This window comes from Odocoileus virginianus, chromosome 10 (assembly GCF_023699985.2).
Source record: "Odocoileus virginianus isolate 20LAN1187 ecotype Illinois chromosome 10, Ovbor_1.2, whole genome shotgun sequence".
Lineage (NCBI taxonomy): Eukaryota > Metazoa > Chordata > Mammalia > Artiodactyla > Cervidae > Odocoileus > Odocoileus virginianus.
The window spans coordinates 12126733-12149769 of record NC_069683.1 but is presented as its reverse complement, the minus strand read 5'-3'; the positions used below and the strand labels follow the sequence as shown (position 1 = coordinate 12149769).

The 23037-nt window shown below is 40.3% G+C and overlaps 1 protein-coding gene and 1 non-coding gene across 2 annotated transcripts in view; one reads left to right on the top strand and one right to left on the bottom strand.

Annotated features, from left to right (window-relative positions):
- The window catches only part of NUP160 (nucleoporin 160), a 42529-nt gene that overhangs the window by 2670 nt on the left and 16822 nt on the right, over nucleotides 1–23037 (bottom strand). The window contains exons 10-33 of the mRNA XM_070472992.1: nucleotides 21138–21222; nucleotides 19501–19569; nucleotides 17780–17863; nucleotides 17321–17491; nucleotides 16292–16391; nucleotides 15806–15971; nucleotides 15218–15345; nucleotides 14966–15126; nucleotides 13303–13436; nucleotides 12364–12434; nucleotides 11333–11492; nucleotides 10648–10717; nucleotides 9977–10075; nucleotides 9124–9243; nucleotides 8555–8650; nucleotides 8365–8459; nucleotides 8171–8267; nucleotides 7985–8090; nucleotides 5077–5237; nucleotides 3802–3862; nucleotides 2866–2976; nucleotides 2569–2692; nucleotides 1545–1646; nucleotides 758–899 (exon numbers count right to left, since the gene is read on the bottom strand). Of these exons, the coding sequence (XP_070329093.1) occupies nucleotides 758–899; nucleotides 1545–1646; nucleotides 2569–2692; nucleotides 2866–2976; nucleotides 3802–3862; nucleotides 5077–5237; nucleotides 7985–8090; nucleotides 8171–8267; nucleotides 8365–8459; nucleotides 8555–8650; nucleotides 9124–9243; nucleotides 9977–10075; nucleotides 10648–10717; nucleotides 11333–11492; nucleotides 12364–12434; nucleotides 13303–13436; nucleotides 14966–15126; nucleotides 15218–15345; nucleotides 15806–15971; nucleotides 16292–16391; nucleotides 17321–17491; nucleotides 17780–17863; nucleotides 19501–19569; nucleotides 21138–21222 (2713 nt within the window). The remainder of the gene's footprint in view (nucleotides 1–757; nucleotides 900–1544; nucleotides 1647–2568; nucleotides 2693–2865; nucleotides 2977–3801; nucleotides 3863–5076; nucleotides 5238–7984; nucleotides 8091–8170; nucleotides 8268–8364; nucleotides 8460–8554; nucleotides 8651–9123; nucleotides 9244–9976; nucleotides 10076–10647; nucleotides 10718–11332; nucleotides 11493–12363; nucleotides 12435–13302; nucleotides 13437–14965; nucleotides 15127–15217; nucleotides 15346–15805; nucleotides 15972–16291; nucleotides 16392–17320; nucleotides 17492–17779; nucleotides 17864–19500; nucleotides 19570–21137; nucleotides 21223–23037) is intronic.
- Nucleotides 2226–2298, top strand: TRNAM-CAU (transfer RNA methionine (anticodon CAU)). Its single transcript has one exon. It is a non-coding gene; the product is annotated as a tRNA-Met (tRNA).

The following is a 23037-nucleotide window of genomic DNA, read 5'->3' as shown; positions in this document are numbered from 1 at the left end:
GAATACAGCCTTAGGAAGGTTCTAAGTTAGGAAGGTTCTCCTAACTACCCCAATTATGCTTTCTATATTCTGATTTGATCACAATCTTAGCCATTACCAACTTAGCTGCCTTCTCTACTTTCTAACTTAAGAAAACAGATTAACTTTCTTGATTTTAAGCTTTGTATTCTTTTTTTCCTATTCTTCCCAATGTATATCAGAAACAGTAGTCCTCAAATTTAGGCATGAATCAAATCAAATTAGGACCTTGTTAAAAATGCGTATCCTGGATGTTAACTCCAGGTAATTTGATTCTGGAAGTCTTGGATGGAGCCCAAGAATCAAATATTTCAAAGAAGCCTGCCATCCAAATAATTTAATGCAGGTGGCCCAAGAACCCAATTTTGATAAAACCTGAAAGAAACACTGTTGCAGTATTTGAAAACTATTCCACCCACTTCTGTGATTTCTTGAGTAATGAATAGTAAATGCAGTGTTCCACATAAACTTCTTTGTTCTAAAATACTCATTGTTCATTGGGCACACCAGCACATATTAACTTAGTCACCAACCCGGAGAACTTTAAATCTCACACCCAGTACTTCATAGGGACTGAGGCAAACTGTTCTTAATGCTTTTAGCTAAGATTAAGAAGCTGTAAGTATCTGTCAGGATATTTCCATAAATTATCACTCTTTTTCTTTTTAATTATCTCATAAAGTTATTCAGGATGATAAAGACCAGGCTCCTATTCTCTACAAGCTAAGGTACCACTCACCTTGTAACTGTTTATTAGCCAGTTAGGCAGAGGAACTCCATGCGATAAGAGCTTGTTGATTACACAGTGGTGATATAAGTTATTCTGGACTTTGTACCTTTCCAGGTAATTTGATAATAGCCGCCATGCTTCATCTGTAGCACTTGATAAAAAGAGAGGACTTATGAGTTCCAGATTCTTAACAGATAATTACAGTACCATTCAAAACATGTGTTTATAAGGAAAACAATCTTTAGACATAACGAATTGACAATACAGCTAAATGATAACTAACATTAGTAGGGCCAATGTGACTTAGGGGTGGCATTAGAAACTACATGACTTGGATTTTTGTATTTCCCAACAACCACATATGAACTCAACAATTCACTTATTTGTTCCAGATTTCTAAAACAAGGTAATTGGCTCAGACCCCCGTTTCCAAACCTGACCAAGCATTAGAATCATGTAGAAGTTCTGATTTAGAAGATTAGGGTGATATTTTGTAATTTGTATTTTGATAGTAATTCTGGTGTGAAATGAGGGGCTGAAAAATAATGTCCAAGGACTTCATAACTGTAAAATGCTATAATTCTAAAAAAGGACTTCATAATTGTAAAATGCTATAATTCTAAAGTGCTAATACAAATTAAAGTGCATAATACAAACTACAGAGGCAATTTAGGGAAGGGAAGTGTGCTGAGGGTTGTTAGAGAAGGACTCCGAAGACACTGCAGTGCATTCGGGCAGACACTCATTGGGCGCGCTGGGGAAGGGCGTGGAGCGGGGAGCCCTTGCCGGGCCGTACCTAGACTCCTTAGTGGTGATGACTGATGAGAGCTGGTTGGCTGCGAGCCAGGCCCAGGCTTCGGCTTGTGCCGCCTCTCCTCCGAACTGCAGCTTGATGCATCTGAAATGAGAACGGTTCCACCCACCGCAAATCAACTTGCTGAAATGCACATTGTTTTGCTGCTAAACCTGGAGATAAGACGACAACTTTAGGTCCGATCTATTGCTGAGCTCCCCGCCGCGATCCTGGCTTTCCCTCTCCTCACAGTCAGGTGGCTGGATGACCCACAAGGCCATCAGGAAGGGTTAGGAGAGCATCTACTTACAAGAGGAAACTGGTGATGAGAAAGTCTGAAAGTTTATTTCTAACTCACAACCTGACCAACATCTAGGTGTGACGTAACATCAATAAGAAGCACTTTTAAACCACGTCTGTGTGGGCCAAGAGCTGTCCTGAAGGAGTGAGGAGAACACACGCCTCGTGTCAGTGGACACACAGGTTATCTACTGTCGCCTGCGCATGTGGGCTTGGCAATGCCAGATTTAACTTCTCAAAATATGCCATAAACCAAGATTAATCCCCCACCGCCCCGCCCTGCCACACACAAATCTAACAGTCAACTTCAAAAAAAAAAAAAAAAAAATCCAGACTACACAAAAACTTCTTTAAAGTTGGCTTGTAAGACACTGGCTTGGGACTTCCCTGGTGGTCCAGTGGCTAAGACTCTGCACGCATAATGCAGGGGGCCCCGGTTCGAGCCCTGGTCAGGGAAATAGATCCCACATGCTGCAACTAAAAAGTCCTGTATGCTGCAATGAAGACTGAAGATCCCACACGCTACAATTAAGACCTAGTGCAGCCAAATAAATAAATAAATAAATATTAAAAAAAAAAAAAAAAAAGATACTGGCTTGTGTGATGACTGCTTCATACTAAGCAACAATGAAGTAAATAGAAAATTAAGAATATTTTAGAAATTTAAGACTAGAAAATTAGACTGTGCTAGGAAATTAAGACTATAGAAAAGCAATTTTATACATACTTGAAAGCAAGTCCTTCAAAGATTGGCGTTAAGGGAAGCTTAAAAGTCTGACACAGTGATATGGCAGTGTCAAAAAGGCCAGCCTGAACCAAGAGAGTGACCATCTCCTCTGCGGATGAACTTCCTGTGGAAGCGGAGAGAGCTATTCAGTGCGACCAACGCGCCACGCAAATGAACGGAACCCAAAGACCACGCCCGTGGTGAATGCCCAGGATAGCGACGGCGGGCTCCACACCCGCGTGGCACACTACGTCTGCGGCCCGGCCCCAGCACCTGCTTCGGGCGCCCAATGCCCACCTGCGACCGCGACCACCGAGGGGTCATGCTGAGCCAGGGTGAGGCGAATGCGGGCCAAGGAACACTCTTTCTCCAGATCTTCTAGTTCCAGGATTTCAATCTGTCTATTCGCTGTAAGCCAAAGGAAAAACAGTCAATTCCCAAAGCACAAAGAAGTGCCCGTTGGACAAACGCAACCCGTCAGTTTCCACTAAACACCAAGTCACTTTCAGTTTAATTTTAAGAAGATGGGGTGAAAACAAGGGGCTCAGTGAAACAAACAACCCTGCTTCACTCTAGAGCTGAGTCAAGTCAAAGCGCTCTTAACAACAGCTTCAAGGAGGCACTTGCAAGGCATTTTACATATAATTTCAATTGACTCTTACAGCTGTGAAATACTGTCATCCTTCTCAGTAAGGCGCATGCCCAAGTGAGGGGCAGAATTAAAACCAAGCGTGTCCAACTCTAGAGCCCAGGCTCTTTAAGGAAGGAAATCATGACCCAAGACTGCGCTCCCACTGCAGGGGATGGGGGTTCAACCCCTGGTTGGGTAATTCAGAGACTACATGCCTCAAGGCACCGTCATGAAAAAAAGGAAAAAAAGAGAAAGGAAATCATGCCTGTATAGAGACACTAAAGGAACCTAATTTAAAAAAGTATACTAAGCTGACTTGAACACAACAAACACACACAAACATACACACACTCTTTTTTAAGGATTTTCATTTCATACACAACACAGGCATACAAAGTTTTCGAAGGTCAACCAGACAGAATACTGATAAGAAACTTTACCATATTTTAACAAAGTTAACTACCATACATATATAATATACTATAATACGATTGTTCATACTATAATAAGTACTATATAAAAAACCACAAGTAAATATAAATACAACTAGTGTAACAATTAAGTGCCATTCAGCCAAAGTTGGCCTGAGATCCCCGACTCACTTGGGGCAGCTGTGCATTCTCCATCATGATTCCTCTTAGGGGATGCTCCAGGGCGATCATACTGAAAGGACAAAACAAGAGATTTAACTGTGAAAAATCAGTATTTTATTTTAACATCATTAGCTATGATCCAGGGCTTTCATGCTTAAATCCTCTCAGTGTAAATTATGTCTATTTCAACTAGCACAGCTCTTCTCACAAAGTCACGGGAACTTCTAGACAAAGAAACTCGGCTCACTTAGCTAAAATTTTACTGAGTCCAAAGACACTGATTTGATGTCCATATAAACAACCTGACTTTCCTTGGTTTACAAAATTACATTCTCCACTCATAACCCTAGAAAGCAGAACAGTATATGCAGGAACTATACAAATAGCTGGGAGCACCCCATCAGCATGATAAGAGAAACTCAAGGTTCACCACCTTTAAAACAGTAACAATACATTCAATTAACAAAAACGAATGAACTAAAAACAGCTAGCATTTACTGAGCACTTTTCTGCAGGCCAGGAACTGTCAGTATTCTATGCAATCTTACATGGGTTATCTCATTTAATACCCAAATAATCCTATAAGGTAGATATTATTATCATCATCATTCCTATTTTATGCAAGAGGCTAACTGGACAATAAAAGATACAGTAATTGGCCTGAAGTTAGGTTGTCTAATTCCAAAACCACTCTGTAATACTTATTCAGAGAACTGATGATTTTGAACTGTGGTGCTGGAGAAGACTCTTGAGTCCCTTGGATGGCAGGGAGAGCAAACCAGTCAATCCTAAAGGAAAGCAACCCTGAATATTCATTGGAAGGACTGATGCTGAAGTTGAAGCTCCAATACTTTGGCCACCTGATACAAAGAGCTGACTCATTGGAAAAGACCCTGATGCTGGGAGAGAGAGAAGGCAGGAGGAGAAGAGGACTACAGAGGATGAGATGGTTGGATGGCATCACCGACTCAATGGACATGAATTTGGGCAAACTCTGGGAGATAGTAAAGGACAGAGGAGCCTGGCACTCCGCAGTCCATGGGATTGCAAAGAGTCCGACATGACTTAGCAACTAAGCAACAATACTTATTCCTACAGTAATTCTGAACTTGGAAACCAAAAGGGGTAGTAACATAAAACAAATGAATTGCTGCAAAAATAGATTAAGTTCACAAATATCCCAGTGGAAGTTTTAAATGAAATGAAGCAAAATGAGATATTTTCAAAGGACCAAACAAAATAAGTTAAATGATCCCCAAATTCCAGGATACAAAGTTTTCATACCACTGCACCAGATGCTGGCTGAACAATCCATGCGTATTCTGGGCGAATAAGTCGTAAGCAATTAATAGCAGCCAGGTAACAGTTGCCTTGCTTCTCAAGTCCCCGGATAGTTCGAACCTCTCTGCCAAGACGCATTCCATACTCAAACATCACTGTGCCAGCTATGAGGCAATAACAGATATGAGGATTTCAAAAATGTGTCTCTTTAGAGACACAGAAAATTTGTTACACCAAATGTTAAAATTAAAAAAAAAAATCAAGTTTAACTTAAAACAACAAAAAATCACGTGTTGCTAAGAATGTGGAAAAATTGGAACCCTTGTGTTGTGCTGGAAGGAATATAAATTGGTATAGCCGCTAAGGAAAACAGTTCTTCAAAAATCAGAATTACTCTGTTATTCACCAATTCTACTTTTGGGTGTATAAACCACCCCCTCCCCCCAAAAAAATCAACTGAAAGCAGAGTCTTAAATAATTATCTGTATATCCCTGTTCATTGCAGTGTTATTCATAACAAACAAAAGATGGAAACATCTAAGGTTCCATCAAAATTGTTATCAATACATCCATACAACAGAGTATCATAAATTCTGATGGATGCTATAACATGGATGAACCTTGAAGACATTATGCTAAGTGAAATATGCCAGTCATAAAAAGTCAGATGCTAGAAGATTCTGGTAGCCAAATCTGTTGACAGAGAGTGGAATGGTGGTTGCCAGGAGATGGGGAAGGAGGGAATGAGAAGCTGGTGTTTAAGGAGAACGGCTTCCGTTTGGCAAGGTGAAAAGAATTCTGGACATTGGCTACACAGTCATGTGAGGGTGCTTACACTACTAAACATGTAAAACGGTTCAGAGAGTAGTTTATGTTACATGTACTTTACAACCCCCAAGAAAGGCAGGGGAAAAAAAAAACTGCAAACATCTAAAATGTTTGAAGTTTAGATACTACATACCCGGGTAGCACAGAACACCAGCTCGGAGAAATAGTTTCAGTTCTGTGGCCACCTGTGCCCACCCAGGATCTGAGTGTCTGTTCAAGGGTTCAAGGTCATAAACTTTTTTTTTTTTTCCGGTTGAGTCGCATGGCATGTGGGATCTTTGCTCCCCGACCAGGGGACTGAACATGCGTCCCCTGTGTTGGAAGCTCGGAGTCTTAACCCCTGGATTGCCAGGGAAGACCCCCAAGATCATACTCTCATCACTGTTCTGAGACAGCATGGGACTCCAGAAACTAAACAGATTTTAAAATTCTCTTTCAGTTTTCACACCAAATCAAACTCTTTTTTCATCCCAATAAATACTTTTGACATTTTTGTTAGAAAGACAGCCTTGCTCCAGAAAGATCTGAATGTTAATCCAGCTAAACTGGTCTTAATCAGGTTGATGGATGCTGTCATTGTGACAGCAGTGAGAGATCTTGAATTGTCTATTCTGCCTTCCTTGTATTATTCAAAGAACACACAAACACATTTTACCATTAGGAATATTAAGAGCACGTCTATGAACTATTTCCATCTATTCTTTCCAATGAAAATCAATAAGAAATCTAAAAAAATTTCCTGAGTGAAAACAATATAAAAATGTTAGTGGTTCTAAAGTGTAACCACAATGATTATCTTGTAAAATATGATCTTAAAACAGACATGTAATCCCTTAATTTTAGCTGACCTGATAAAAGATCTCATTGTCGTCAAATAAATCCAAATTCAGAAATATTCTACAGAAATGATTGGCCCATCCTAGGCAAAGTAGAGCTGAAAGAATGCTCCAGATTAAAGGTGACTAAACCGACAGGACAATTAAATCCAAGACATGATCCCAGATCAGGGGGTGAGGACAGTAAGAGGGAAATGCACTATTAAAAAAAAAATCACCATGTTTGGCAATATTTAAATATGAATAGCACGTCAGATAAGAGCACTACATCTACATTTAGTTCACAAAATTAATTATTTTCTCTGTTTGCGGTTATATAAGAAAATGTCCTTGAAATGCTTCTGAGGTGTTTATGCATTGAGTCATAATGTCCATAACTTAGTCTCTAAAGGATCAGCAAAAGTAAGAGAAAACAAAGGTCAAAGGCTTCCCTGGTGGCTCATTGCTAGAGAATCTGCCTGCCAGTGAAGGAGACATGGGTTCGATCCCTGGTCTGGGAAGACCCCACAAGCCATGGAGCAATTCGAAGCCCAGCTCCTGAGCCTGCGCTCCAGGGCCTGGGGGCCACAGCCACGGAGCCCGTGTGCCCAGGGGCCTGTGCTCCACCACACTGAGGCGCAACGAGAAGCCCAAACACTGCGGTCGGAGCGCATCCGCTGCTCTCCATAACTACAGAAAATCGGAAGGCTCAGCACAGCCAAAATCAATCAATCAATCAGTAAATCAACAACAACAAAGTGGAAAGAAAGGCCAAAGGCAAAGTTGTACCAGAACTTAAAACCAGCCCTAAGACTCAAGGGGTCTTTAGTGAAAGAAAGCTTCTTTGAAAATCAGATGAAAGATACACACAGAACGCCATCTCAATGGCAATGCTTCAAGAATGTTCTAAAATGGGAGAAATAGCTTTTTTTTTTTTCTGCACTGACCAGCTTTCGGGGATCTTGGTTCCCTGACCAGGGATTGAACCCGGGCCCTTTGCAGTGAAAGCATGGAGTCCTAATGACCACTGGACTGCCAGGGAATTCTGGCAGTGAAGTGTCTATCTCTAAGGCTAACAGGTAATCTACAAAGATGTGAAGCAAATCTTGAACGTAAACATAAGTTCCCCAAATGCTTGTAGAGAACACTTGTCCAGTGGTAAAAATAAGGTAAAAACTACATAAGTCAAACAGACAATCTTTTTTTGTAATGCATGAAACAACTGATTAGGTTGCCTCCCACAAAGATGACATGCTTCAAGTGCTCACCCTTCCGGTAATTGTGACGATAAATGTGAAAGGCATACAGAAGCTCATAGTAATTGTGAGTCATAAGGTCCACAGCTCTTGCCCGTGATTCAATTATTCCCACCACCTAGAGGAGGGGAAACAGTCACATATCAACACGACAGCCACCAGAATTGCGTCCAGCCATCAGTGGATAAATAAGATGACCTCATTATGCAGATTCACATAGGGAAACTCCACGAGATCCTGAAGTTGGGAGCGTTCACAGAGAACTACCACCAGCTGCCGCAGACAATCCAACTGCCTAGAAGGAAAGAAAGGGATATGAATGTACATTTTCCTTGTGGATTACACAGGGCTGGTAAACTGCCTCCTCTAAATAAGATCATGGGTTTGCTTACCTGCTGGAGTCAGGAATTTGGGTTAAGGCTTCATAGGCTTGGCTATTGTGACCTAGATCCAAATGATGTTTGAAAATGCATGTCCTTAATGTGGCCTGAGTGTCAAATACGGGGAAATAAGAACAGAAATTAAGATGCCATACCTGTGATAAAGCTCAAGGGTAACAAACAGAATACAGTTAGTCCTCACCTGACTTTTCCAGTCATCACCTGCTTCAGTTATTGCTGATGTGGCCAACTGAATAACCAGTTCAGGCAAACCTACGACATCCAGCAGACGCAAAACCTAGGGAGAAATGTAAGAGCACTTCAGATGGGAATACAATTTATTTTATTTCATGTTTTGGCTTCCCTGGATCTTAAGAGTCCACCTGCCAATGCAGAAGACAGATTCGATCCCTGGCCCAGGAAGATCCCGCATGCAACTAAGCTCGTGAGGCACAACCACTGAGCCTGCGCCCCTAGGGCCTGTGCTCTGCAACGAGAGAAGCCTCTGCAGTGAGAAGTCCGAGCCCGATCAGTAGAGCAGCCACTGCTCGATGCAGCTGCAGAAAGCCTATGAGCAGCTACGAGGACCCAGCGGCGTCAAAAGCAAACGATGCTGAGTATAGTTCCTCCAGCTATATGGTTGGTCCTTGTTGTTCACCCATTTTATATGTAATGTGTATATGTTAATCCCAAACTCTCATTTATCTGCCTCCCTACCCCTATTACATTTTTACCCAGTGTGGTGTAAGAAGGACCAAACCATGCCAGAACCTTATCATAATACTGCAGCCGGGGGGTGGACACAATCTCTCCATCCTCTGAACGGATCAAGCGATCTAAGAATTCCTCTTTGCCCACTTCGGACGCTGCCTGGCAGAAACATTCCAGAGCCTGGAGGAATAGAAGGAAATAAAGTGACTATAATAGATTGCTCCACTTCCAGATACTATGAGCCAAAAGTTCTTGTACCGAGGAAAGGAAGAAAAAAAAAAAAAAGAAGAAAGAAAATTATTTAAGTCAGTAATTATTAAGTAAATGATTGCATTTACTGTTTGTTTTATCTAAATTCTCTCTGATGCACTATTTAATACTTTCTTTAATTTATCTACTTTTTAACTTAAATGCTGCTAATTAGAAAGTAACTTTAAGAAGATATTTGATGGATACCTATGATACAGCAACTATAGCACCATGTTAATTTTTGTAGAATCGGAGTGGGGGATTTAGTATGAAAGTCTTTGGACTTTTCTTTATCTCTGAAAGTTTACATAACAGGATGTCAGGAAAAAAATCAGAAATGTAAACTACCATAATGGGAAAAAAACCAGCATAAAAAAACATGCTATAAAAACAATGTAACTGAGAAATAGTTTAGTCACAAAAATGTATCCCTAAAAGCACTGCACAGGGGCAGGAGGGTTTTAAAGTATTCTTCTTCATATTTTCCTGTGTCTGTAAAGTACATGAAGCTAAACGGTCCCCAGGGGTAGATCATGCCCCTTACTGGCACTACTAGTCTTCTTCACCCTTATCTGGAGGATTCTATGCCTCCAATCCCCTCCCTGAGATGGAAACTGAGTGTCCTCCTGCACAAAAGTTTGCTCATCTTTCAAACGCAGTTTACCTTCTGTCCCTCTCCCGTAACCAGGTAACACCGTCCCAGCATAAATCGGCAGGAACCAACGTTGACTTGACACCAGGGGTGCAGCAACTGAATATAATCCTTAAAGGCAAAAGAGATGGTTTCCGATTAGAGAATAAATATCCCTTAAGGAGATATTCATTTCCATGTTCTTCAGAGGGAGAGAAGATAGTGGTCATTCAACACAAAAGCAGTATTTTCAGAAAGCATCTGAAGGTTAAAACCAAATCCTGTTAATCCATTCTTAAACTATTAATATGTTATTAGACACTTTAAGAAAGCAAACAGGACCCTAATAACACTATCACATGAAAACAAACACACACTTTCCATCTTGGCAATTTTCCAACTTTTGGTATTTACTGGCTCAATGGACTAGATTCCAGTGAAGGATGATATGTTTTCTTTCTATAAAGAGAACCCAATAGAGAGAATTAGTAAAAAAGTACTTTATAAAACACTGTGTTAGGAATGATACTGCCAAGAATGAAGTAAAGAAAATCTCTGTGGTGTATGTTTCCGTGTAATCCAGTGTAAATTACTATGGGTCTTAGCAGCCCAATTAAAATGCAGAAAACTTTTACAAAAAAAAAAGTTCTAGAAATCCCATTCTTTACAAGAATAACTGTCCTGAAATGTTCAACGGTACTCACCTGCAATTGTACATACTGACAATTTCCCATCAAACATTCTAGAAAGAGACAACCAGGATTGCTAGGCCATCTCATCATTGGTTAAGGAGATTATTTACTGCTTTGGTAAAGCCTAAATATACACACTGGGTATCTAAACTCAATGAAATGGCTTAATTTTTAAAAAGAAGGTAAAAAGAAGGTGGCACAGCACATGTTCTCCCTACGTAATTATACAACTTTAACGTTAGACAAACACAGTGGAAAGGCTATATACTAGGAGCCTAGTCACCTAGATTAGAATGCAACTAACAAAGAACCAAAGCATGGATTTCACTCCTTGGTGGTCACTTCTAATTTTAGCTAGTATATTGCCCAAGCATACTATGCCAATGGATACTCAGTACCTAACACAGGACTTGGGATACAAAACCATTCAATAAATATCTGATAAATGTATGTTTTAAAAGCGATCTAGGTATTAACTGTGTGTGCATCAATAAAATCTGGCTCAACCCCTGAGCAAAAAAACAAATTAAAGAAAAAAAAAAGGGATACCTGAAAATAACTATCATTTCTTATTGGGATGGGGGGGTAAACATCCAACCTCATTAAAATTTTTCATTACACAGGCAGAATATTCCTGAATCTTAGACTATTTGGATAGGAAAAAAACCTTCCAATTAGCTTTTAAATGAAAGGATACAAGAGCTGCAGTAAATAATTGGTAACTGCGGTGATCATCTCCGGCCAGTTCAACCCAGTTTGGCTTAGAGGGGCCTTTGGTTGAGAGAACAGATGAGATACAATGTGTTTTCTTGCAACTTCTTGGAAGAATAACTCCACAATGGTCTGAGGGCTAGACACTTAAAAACAAAGAGTTTTAACAGTCACCAACTTGTGACAGTAGTACAAATTTTCAATTAAGACAGCCTACCAATTCACTGTACGCCTGTAACAAAGGACATTTATTATTTAAAAACATAAAATGCGTCACTGGTATAATCGATGGCAATCTAAATAAAAGCAATCTGTAAACTATGAAGTATTATATAAATGCAATAAAAAAACCCACTAAATAAACATGACAGTCAAGCTATTTCTCTAGAAGTGTCTCCAATATAGTCCTAAGATTCTAAATTTTATACCAAAACACAAAATAAATTCTCCAGAATGGTTCTCAAGCATGAGAGAGGACTCCTTTTGAATATTTGTTGATGAAGACAAGATTATAAAAGTTATATGATTAATCACTGGAGTATCAGTATAGAATGGAAAAGCGGTTGTACATGTGCATATGCGTGTGTGTGTACATATATATATGGCTTCCCAGGTGGCTCAGTGGTAGAGAATCCACCTGCCAATACCAGAGAGATGGGTTCAATCCCTGGGTTGGGAAGATCCCCTGGAGAAGGGAATGACAACCTACTCTTAATATTCTTGCCTGGGAAATCCCAGGGACAGAGGAGCCTGGGGGGCTACAGCCCACGGGGTCACAAAGAGTCGGACATGACCGAGCACACACACGCGCATATATACAGGCAACACCCTTCATTTATGTCTGACCCGATACTACTTGTCACAAACGGAGAGGTCTCAGGACACAGCTTGCTTACACCCTCTCAGACGGAAAGCACAGGTGAGGCACCTTTTCTAAAGCAAAGGTGGTAAAAGACCACTTTAATGAACACGAAATAAAGGCCAAACTGTCAGATGCATGCACAGTCCAATCCTTACCGAACTTATTTGCCGTTAAAGCACCAGAGTCAGTTAGTTCCAGTACTGATAAATGTTGAAGATTAGACTCCCTGTGAGGAAAGGGGAAAAAACAAAAAAGTTCAATATATTTTCCTATGCTAACATTACTTCAGCAAGTTAGCCGATTGAAACACTGTCAATTTCACTAAGAGATTACATGTGAAAGCTGCACTGAAAGCACAAAAACGCCTGGAAAACGAGCTATGGCTTAGATTGTCGCCCGTCATATCACCCAGTGATCCTTCAAGGAGAAGCCAGCAGGAATTCCTTAGGCCTCCATGCCACGAAAAGCCTTCCCTCGCCAGAAAACAAAGTGGCTTATCTAACTGAAACGTTGAATCTTTTAGGTACACATTAAATCTTCTTTCTTATTTTGGTTATAAAGAATCTCAGTCTACTCTTAATAATTAGCATATTTTTGTGTGTGGCCTAACTTTCTCTGTGACCTCATCTTTAAAAAAATAAATTTATTTTTAATTGAAGGATAATTGCTTTACAATATTGTGCTGGTTTCTGCCACATGTCAACGTGAATCAACCACAGGTGTACAAATGTCCCCTCCCTCCCACTTCTCACTCCATCCCACCTGCCAAGGTTGTCACAGAGCACCAGGTTGAGCTCCCTGAGTCATACGGCAAATTGACCTCATCTTCTTATTTTGCTTTCCACACGATTTGTCTTTACATTATTCATACACACATATAATGATACATATTTATTGCTTTCATTCTTTTTTTATATTATTTTCATTCTTATAACTTGCCTTTAACCTTATAAAATGGAGTTATCTAAAAGCTCTGAATTTTAAAAGCATATAATGCTACAGCATAATATTTAACTTGCTTTTCTATCAGACAATGGAAAAAAATCATTAAACTCACAATTTATTTTTAAAATAATCAGAACACTGAAACTCACAATGTGTCAACTGGAACATCAGTTGCCAAGCACTGACTTCCCCACTTAATGAGGTAGTAAGACAAGAGTAGAGGAGCTGTTCGATGCAGTAGGTCTTGCTGGGCTTGAAAGAGCTGGCCAGCTCCCAAGATCACCTATATGTCATGGGTGGGTGGGTGAGACAGTAAACAGCATTTAGTAATGAGAACCCTTAGGTTCAGGTGGCGGTAAAATAACAAACACAGTTACAAAGGGCATACACAAAAGCAACACACCTATTACACTTTAGGGTAGCAGGCGGCAAAAGGATCTACCCACTTAACAGTACAAAATAATAAAAAACAGCTCACCAGGCCACAGGAGCTAGCGGTGAAACAGAAAACAGTAACAGACAGCTTAACTTTCACCAAATTTGTAGGTTTAGGACTCAAGAAGAGGAACAGGGAAATCTAAGACATTTCTTAATCTTCTGGTTTTGGGTAAAAATAAATATGAGCATTACAGGAAAACTTGACAAGAATATCAGTAGCCTTAAAAATGTGTGTCACTTTGGGACTTCCCTGTTGGGCTGGTGGTTAAGACTCCACGCTTCTACTTTAGGGGCATGGGTTCAATCCCTGGTCAGGAAAAAGACCCCACAGGTACCTGCTGTGACTGGATGCAGCCAAATAAATAAATATTAAAATACAATACAAACTCAAAAAACGAAACAAAACAAAAAACAGAACCACAAGGGGAATTCCGTGGGGGTCCAGTGGCTGGGACTTGGGCTTTTACTGCCAAAGCCTGGCTTCAATCCCTGGTCAAGTAACTAAGATCCCACGAGCTTCGAGGCAAACAGACAACTTTCAGGAAAGGGTCCTGCTTCTCCTTGGTGGTCCTAAACCAATCATCTTCCAGAATGTTTTCTCCTTATCTTTTACCTGAAATTTTGCCATTAGCCATGTACTTGAGTTAATAAATTCAAATTTAAAAAGTATAAATACCCCCGGGAGCTCCAAAGGGCATGCAGTTATTTATATATTAATATGAATTAGTGTAATCAGATTGCTTCCTTGTCAGGCTCAGATGAGTGAGATAAATGGGCCTTCTGATGGTGGGCAGAAAGGTTAACTTTGGAATGCGAAACATTCAAGGTGGGGAGGAGGGGAAGAGACAAGGACAGCAGTCTGGCAACAAGAGCCTGGTGGCTTCAAAGACTAGGATGGAAACAGAGGCACAGAATGGAGCTGGGAGGACCCCAAAACACACTCTGCAACTTCAAAACTGCTTAGGGTAAATCCTGTACGGTAGAAGTAGAGAAGGTCTTTTTCTCTTTCTTCCTCTCTCTTCCATCCTAAATGGTACCCTGGGATCACAGCCAGAGGTGTACTAATAATATGACATTTTGGTAGAACCATCCTGGAAAATTATCCCACCATTATATACACAAAGGTTAAGAGTAAAACACCCTGCTTCATATACATTCTTTTTTTTTTTTTCATATACATTCTTAATCTGCAATTTGAGGCTCACTCATTCTTAAATCAACACGTATTCGCAGAGGACCTTCGAAGGGCCGAGCACTGGGACAGAGCAGTAAACAAAGACAGACGTCCCTGTGCTCTCAGAGCTGATGTTCCGATGTGCCCGCAGGCCAAGAGAGGCTTCAGATTTTACAAGCTTGCCCTCAAGCAGTACTTACCGCATCTCCTAGCCTCATTAGGAGCTGCTGTAAGATCAGAAGGTCTCGGCAGATGAGGAAGCGCGTGCTGGCAACTTTGCACACACTTCTGCACACGACATGCCCTGCTGCGCTGCTACCGTAGAGCTGGGAAAGGCTCACTCGAACATTCAGAGGCTGAGCTATGAATTAAAAAATCATAAGGATTTAAAAACTTAACTGTATTATTGTTTTCTCTAAATCAAAAGGTGTATTTGTTGCTTTGTCATTTACCTGGATTGAATCCCTTTTCCATTTCTACTTCTGTTTCATAATCCATTTCCCGTATTAGAAGTCCAATGGCATGGATCGGGTTCCTAATCTCCTGTAGTTTACTACAAATATCCTCCATCACATTGTCTCTATAAGGAAGTTAGACAACTATTACTTCTGAGAATGTATATGATAGATTCTTTACGCCCTATAAGGTAAATGCCCTATGAAACAGGAAAACCAGCCATATAATACAGGAGTGAAGTGATCACTTGGTATACAAGATACTTTCATGCCATGTAGCAAATTTTCCTTCATTTTTTCCAGAAATGACAGGCAAAATGTATTAGAGGAAAATACGTTTACATTTTAGAATTTACAGCTCAGTTCATAGCTAACAGCTAGACCATAATTCATGAGTCTGTTTCCAGACTTGAATTCATGTGTTAGATTTTCTGTTTAAAAGCTGAAACAGCTACTTAGAATCATGGCAACTCACTTTAAGCCAACTACTTTGTACATATCTGAATGTACATTTAAACCTGATATTGACACTAAGAATTGCTAAATTTCCATTAGGAAATGGACTTTACCCTAAATTCTCCTTACACATCAATAGTGATCAAATCTTCCAGAATCTGTTCCGCAGCCTTTTCTGGAGACTGTAGGTTGTAACAGCTCATTTCCATCATTACTGACATATCCATAGTTACTGACTCTCCAATCAGCCGAAGGCATTTTATAAGACACATGACATCCCGAGCAACATCCACGTCTGTAAGAGAAAGGTGATGTCTCAGGTCAATGAAGAGCTGCTAGTTAATATTATACTAAAAAAATTGTTAATAATAATGACAGGTAGCTATTGAAGTCTTGGAGATGCTTAGGCCTCTTCAGCTTTTTAAGAAATGCAGACTGAGGCACACTGACCAGGAAAGGTCACAGTGGCAGTTGGTGTTTCTGTATCTGCTTGAATGAAAGCACAGGGCTTAAGGAGAAAGGAGCTTGGCAGTTGGTGTTTTTGTATCTGCTTGAATGAAAGCGTAGGGCTTAAGGAGAGAGGAGCCTGAATGTGGACATAATAATCACTCTTACCATCAGATATGGTTGTCTCATCCTCTGTCAAAAGATTCTCATCAGGGAGGAGATACAAATGATCCACTAAGGAGGAAGGCACAAGGAAAGACAGGTACCCCTGCAAGTACAAATCTTCCAGTTATATTTTTCTTTTCAGTGAGTGTTTAAAGGTATAAAGTAGTTGAGACCTGAATCTTATCATGAGGGGACCCCAGACAAATCCAAACTGAAGGACACCCTACCAAGGAACAGGTGTAGCCTTCAAAGACGGTCAATGTCAGGACTTCCCTTAAGAATCCGCCTTGTGATGCAGGGCACAAGGGCTGGATTCCTGGCCGGGGAGCTAAGATCCCACGGGGCCTGGAGCAACTAAGCTCTCGTACCACAATGAGGGAGCAGGCATACAGCCACGGAAGACCCCATAGGACGCACCTAAGACCAGATGCAGCCAAATAAATAAATATTTTAAAAAGTCAGTGTCATGAAAGACAGAAAAAGGCCGACAACAGTTGCAGATTAAGTAAAGATACATGACAACTCAATATATGCAAGATCTTGAATTGGATCCTAGATCAAGGAAGAAAAATTCTAAGCACAACTAGTAAAATCTGAATATATACAAATATAAAAATGCCCGATGTTGAAATTGTGCTGCAGTTATGAAAGAATGTCGCTGTGCTTAGATACATGCTAAAATATGTCAGGGTCAAGGGGCATGATATTTACAACTAACTCTCAAGTGGCTCAAGAAAAGCAAATGAAAGTTAATAAATGGTGAATCTGGGTGGAGGGGATATAGAAGTGCTTCATGCTATTCTCGTAACTTTCAAATTAGGAATCGCTTCAATGTAAAAGGTAAACAAGATGCAAAAAAGTATAAATAGTGCAGAAGACTATTTAAACACAAATTAACTATAATTTTGAGGATTCCCCCCAAGAGAAAACCCACCAAAGTCCTAAAAGCTAACTACAATATACAACAGACACTACATTCTGAAAGGCCCATTGAACAGCCTACAGGAGTTCTGTGTGTTTCTGCCGTCTTACTTTCTTCAACAGGCACACCATATTTGTGTGTGGATTCAAATGCAGGGCAAGAGGATGAGAAAGGGCTTCTTGATACTGAAGACAGCAGGCATAGAACTTGCACCAGAATTCCTGCTGCAAATTTCGGAACTCTTCCTGGGAAAATTCATACTCTGTTACACTTCCCTGGAGCTGGCAAAGGAAAAAAAGAAAAAGAAACTCTTGATACCATTTGGGATATTTTCTTCCACTAAACATAAATGTTTAATATCATTTTATTAAACTATAGGGAGGTGACTATTCCTTATGTATGTATGCCACAGACTCTGTAAATACATATCTAAATCTTTAAGTAAAAGTTTTAGAAATTTGTATTTCTTAGTAACAAGGTCCAATGAACAATTTGAACAATTTCTCAGTACCAATCTGCCCCATAGTGAGATGAAAGAAATTGTCTTTCTTTCTTTAATCAAACCTCACCTCACTTTCAACAGCTAAAGTAACTTCTTTCTTTAGTTCTGTCCAGGAAAGATCTAAATTCCTCTCAGTTCCTCGACAGAAAATCTGAAAAAAAAAAAAAAAGACACAAAGAGACACTTATAGAGTACCACATAATACTAAAAACTAAATGAAAAATGCTCCAGAAGACATTGAGGCAATATATAACAATACAATAAACACTGGACATGCCTGAAATAACATATTTACTCTTAACATTGTGCAAATAATTTCTCATTGTGAGATCACAGCAAGTTGAAATAGTTTCTATAGTCCAGGATAAACTATAAAAACTCATGAACCCGCAAGAATTATAATAGGGTACATTTGGGTCATGACAAAAAACAAAAGGAAACATAACGTCTACTGCTCAGCTGGGAGGAAGATGTGACATGATGCCAAATAACATCCTGATAGGCACAAAGGTGAGCGAGAGCAGTGATGGAGGTAGGCCACTCTGCTGGGAAAGGTTCTCCTAGAGTAAAGCTTGTGATCGGTGCCTTACTGATTAGTCAGCGTCTCAGCCTGCAAGAGACACCATGAAAAATCGTACATTTGATTACTGTGAACAAGAAGGGCTGATGTGATGAGAGAAATAATGCCCTAGAAGTGATTGTGTTATGGTGGAGTTTTATTAAAGAGAAAATAGAAAACACAGAACAGCCAGATATTCAAGAATGTACCCAGAAGAAAAGTCAAGGATCTGGAAGCCACATCACCTGGGAGAAAGTTAAGGGACAGGGTGCATGGAGCCTGGAGAAAGATAACACGGAAAATGCTTAAAAGACTTGAAGAGCTGCTTTATAGAAAGGAGACACGTTCTATGAAGTTCCCAAAGAGAGATGCCACCTAAATGATGGAGGCTTAAATCTGATCTAATACCTGGATGAACTTTTCTCTGGCTGCACCCCGCAGCTTGTGGGATTTTAGTTCCCCAAACAAGGATTGACCCTGGGCCCCAGAGTGAAGGTGCCGGGTCCTACCCACAGGACTGCCAGGGAGTGCCCTGGGAGTTTCAGGTGGCGCAGTTCTGAACGAACAGTCACAGAGGAGGAGCTGAGACACCTGTCACTGGAGGCAGAGACAACCAGAAACTAACTAGCTGGCTGTCAGAGAAGCCTCAGGTTATTTCTGCTCTGTGTGGGAGGTCAGATCAGAAGAGCCTGAGGGGTTCTTTAATTCTGAGTGATCACTTCACATTCATGAAGCTAAGTGGCAATTTAACGAAGTCTAAGTGACTTGCATCTCTTATACCCTGTAACTCTGAAGCTTAGATTTTTTTGAGTTTTCTTGAACCTGAACCAAATCAGACCTTTGCTGTACTAACAAAAGTGTAAAAACAGTACCAGCAAACCTATCCAAGAAAACATTTAAAATTTCTTTCTAGTATAGAGAGTATATGCAGTGTAGTAAGGTATGGTTTTATAACGGTGTAGGTACAAGTTTCTTCTTTGCTATTATTATGCTTCACTGGTCATTGGGAAAGTGCCCTTAATCCTCTCTCCCCATTGGGACTCTTGGTATTCTTATGGAAAGAACATTAAAAAAAAATTACAACAGTATTTATAAACACCTGTATATATAATTGTAAAACTATGCTGGGGTTAGTACATGCAAAACAACAAAAATTAATAGTAAGTATTAACTATATAATGATAGCTATAGGAGAGTCTTAGATCAACAGGAAGTATTTTTTCACTGACCTGCAAAGCTTTACACAAAGCTGCATTAATGAACCGGCCTGGTGTAAAAAGACTCTGCAAATACATCTCCTGTTAGAACATTGAAGCAAAAGTTAGCATCATTCTAAAAATGATAGAAATGATAAAAAAAGACAAAATCTGCAATAATTTGAATGAAGAATCCAACACATTAAAACTGAAGCCTGCATTTCTGTAACATGAACATGGGAATTTCGCCCTCTGCACAGAGCAGAGTGGCGGAGCAGTCACGTATTTTCACACTGAGAGTGAAGCCTATAGCATCTCTGAATCCACAGGATGTACTGCACCCAGAACGCTGTGTTCCTCAAGGTGCACTTCAGTGGGTCAGCTTATCAAACGCCAATCTTAAAGGTGAAGAGTTCTTACCTAGGTTACTAGTCATAAACACCAGCAAGAGAACAATTAAACTAAGCTGGCTTCTACACCATCCACAAAAGGCCTCATTTTACGGTTCACATATAAAAGGAAAGGAACCAATAATTAGAACAGGCATTATATATATAAAAAACAAACAAACGAAACTGCAATAAGCTCTAACAAGTGGGGAAATGAAGTAGGGAGAACAAAATGGAAAGTCTCATACTGTCTAATCATTTTGATCAAATTTTATAAACCAGATTTGCCAACAAGTAGCGAATTTGGTTGACCTTCATTCAAGTTTCCTTCCTTCCACTCAGGTTCTGGGGGATATTTATAAAATGACCAAATGGAGAAAAACAAGAATTTTTAAAAATTAGCACGTGATTTTGACTTTTAGACAAAAGTTAAGTGCCAATAAACTCTCATTGGCACTTAAAATTATAGCACTTAAAATTATGCACTTAAAAATATAGCAATATTCAATTTCAGGTACTCAAAATGGGTTTTCCAGTCCTACAAAGAGTTAATGTCTCAGACCCAGAGCCCATAATCTTTAAGCTCATTTTAACAGAAATGCATCAAGTTTTTCTTCCGTTTACCTTGAGGATGTCCCTGAAAAACAGGGAGCCTGGTCTGTTTTGCTCCCTACTGCATTACCTTTTAAACTTGTGTTCTTCATAGTATATACCTCTATCAGAATTTATCTTGTTTCTATGCATCTATTCACATGGTTAGTATAGTGGACAGAATCCATTTCCCTTTCTTTTACTAACAAACCCCTTACCTTTCTCTAAAGAATCACTCCTCCTATACCCACACCCAACTGAACTTCACCCTCCACAATAACAGGGTCCAGGCTGGACATGTTTCTCATGCCAAGCCAGAATATTTTATTCCTTCTGATCAGAGTGACCATGTCAGGAATAAGCACATAACTCAAGTCAGCTCAGGGTCAACTCCATGACCTGGAACAGAAGCGCTCTCTTTTCTCTGGAGTTGCTAAGTTCACAGAGGTAAGCTTGCTCAGAAAACCTGCCCAATGATAAACCCCAAAAGGAGGAAAGCAGAATAGAGACAAAGGAGAGATGAAGCTCTAAAGGCATTATTCCAGGCATGCCAGTATGTTCAGCTTAAAGCAGTTTGAGGTGGGTTTCTTTCATCTGCACGTCAAAGAGTTCTGCTAATACAACTGGTTCTTCTCAAACTGATGATCAAGGTTAAATCATCTCCTTATATAAAACTTTAGCGTCACTTACTCTGGGGTCTTGATCATCCCGGATGACTATTTCCTCCTCTGGCAGAGGCTGCATAAAAACTGGACTCCACTGACCTGCAACATTACTACAGAGAGAAAAAAGCCCATCAGTCCACGTAAAGGTGACGAATAAAAACGAAGCTTACACAGTGAGCAGCATCTGGGCAGGGAGGGTCCCATCGCTGACCTCTGCAACTACTGCTTGACCAATTCTATTTTTTCCTGGCTGCACCAGGCAACATGTGGGATTTCCCTGACCAGGGATGGAACCCATGCACCCTGCAATGACAGCATGAAATCTTCACCACTGGACCACCACGATCAGATTCTCTTTAAAATAGTTTCCAAAAAAAGAAATTCATAGCAGAGTCTGGATTATAGAAGTGCTCTTACTCTTTTAATAGGCATCTTCCTGAATTAAAACTGTAAACACAAATCTACAAATAATAGCTAACTTTCATTCTATATTTACCACATGCTACACATTCTGCAGGTGTAATTCTAGATATACTTCATGTATCTGCTTAGTTGCTCAGTCGTGTCCAACTCTTTATGACCCCATGGACTGTAGCCCGCCAGGCTCCCCTGTCCATGGGGACTCTTTAGGCCAGGACACTGGAGTGGGTAGCCTTTCCCTTCTGCAGGGGATCTTCCCAACCCAGGGATCGAACCCAGGTCTCCCTCATTGCGGGTGGATTCTTTACAACCTGAGCCACCAGGGAAGTCCAAGAATACTGCAGTGGGCAGCCTATCCCTTCTCCAGGGGACGTTCCCAACTCAGGAATCAAACTGGGGTCTCCTGCACTGAAGGCGAATTCTTTATCAGCTGAGCTACCAGGGAATCCCACACTTCATGTATACCTTATGATAATTCTTTGAAGGATACACTGCCCTCATTTTAAGATGTCAAAAGTGAGGTTTAGGGTATCTCACAGCTAGTAAGTTGGAGAACCAGGTTTCAAACTCACCCAACACTGGATTCTTTGCTTTTTTAACCCACTTTGCCTGAATGCCATCTATAAGGAGTACTCTCTCTTTTCTGAGGTGTGGTTCAGCGTCAACCTGGGGGCAACCATTCTTAGAATTCTATTCTAGAATATGGGTCATGAGGGACCCCTTGGGTACAACTACTTTATAGTTGACTCTTGAGCAAAATGGGGGGTTTACAGGTGCCGACCCTCAAAAACCCAGGTACAGCTTATTCAAGCAACTGTAGATTGAACAGTACTAGCGTAACTACTATGAAAAAATCAATGTATTAAGTGGACCCCCAAAATTAAAAATCCAAGCTGTTCAAGGGTCAACTGTAGTTCCAGGAGCATTTAAATATGATCCAGGGAATCTTTCATACATTTCAGGAATTATACAAGTGTCTGATTCAAAACTGGTTCTTAAATGTATTTTGTAACTGTTAAAAATCTTAAAATGAATATCATGTAAATAAAAATAACAGACATACCAAACATATCTAATATTAGAGATTATCAACATGTTAAATTGTGTTATAATTTTATATTCATAAATACTGGTTTTGTTAAATATTGGAGTTCATTATCTTTGGAGGAAAAAAAAAGGGTTTCCTGTTTAAAAAACAAAGTTTGAGAAGCACTGTACTTGGTAGAATCTACTCCTCATCTTAGGGTGAGGACACGGAGACCTCAAAGGGGCTGCAGTGACTTTTGGAAGATGTGGGTATCAGAAACAGCCTTTGCTAAAAAGCAAAGGAAATGTGCAGATTACAAGTATTTGGGACCTTTCTCGCTCCCTGGCCATCTTGGAGGCTGCCCTTGGCTGGGGGCATCCCGCATCTAAGGCAGGAAGACAGTGAACATGAAAAAGTTGCGGGAGTTGCTCAACTCTAGGCTCCAACCCGTCATGAAAAGTGGAAAGTAGGTGCTGGG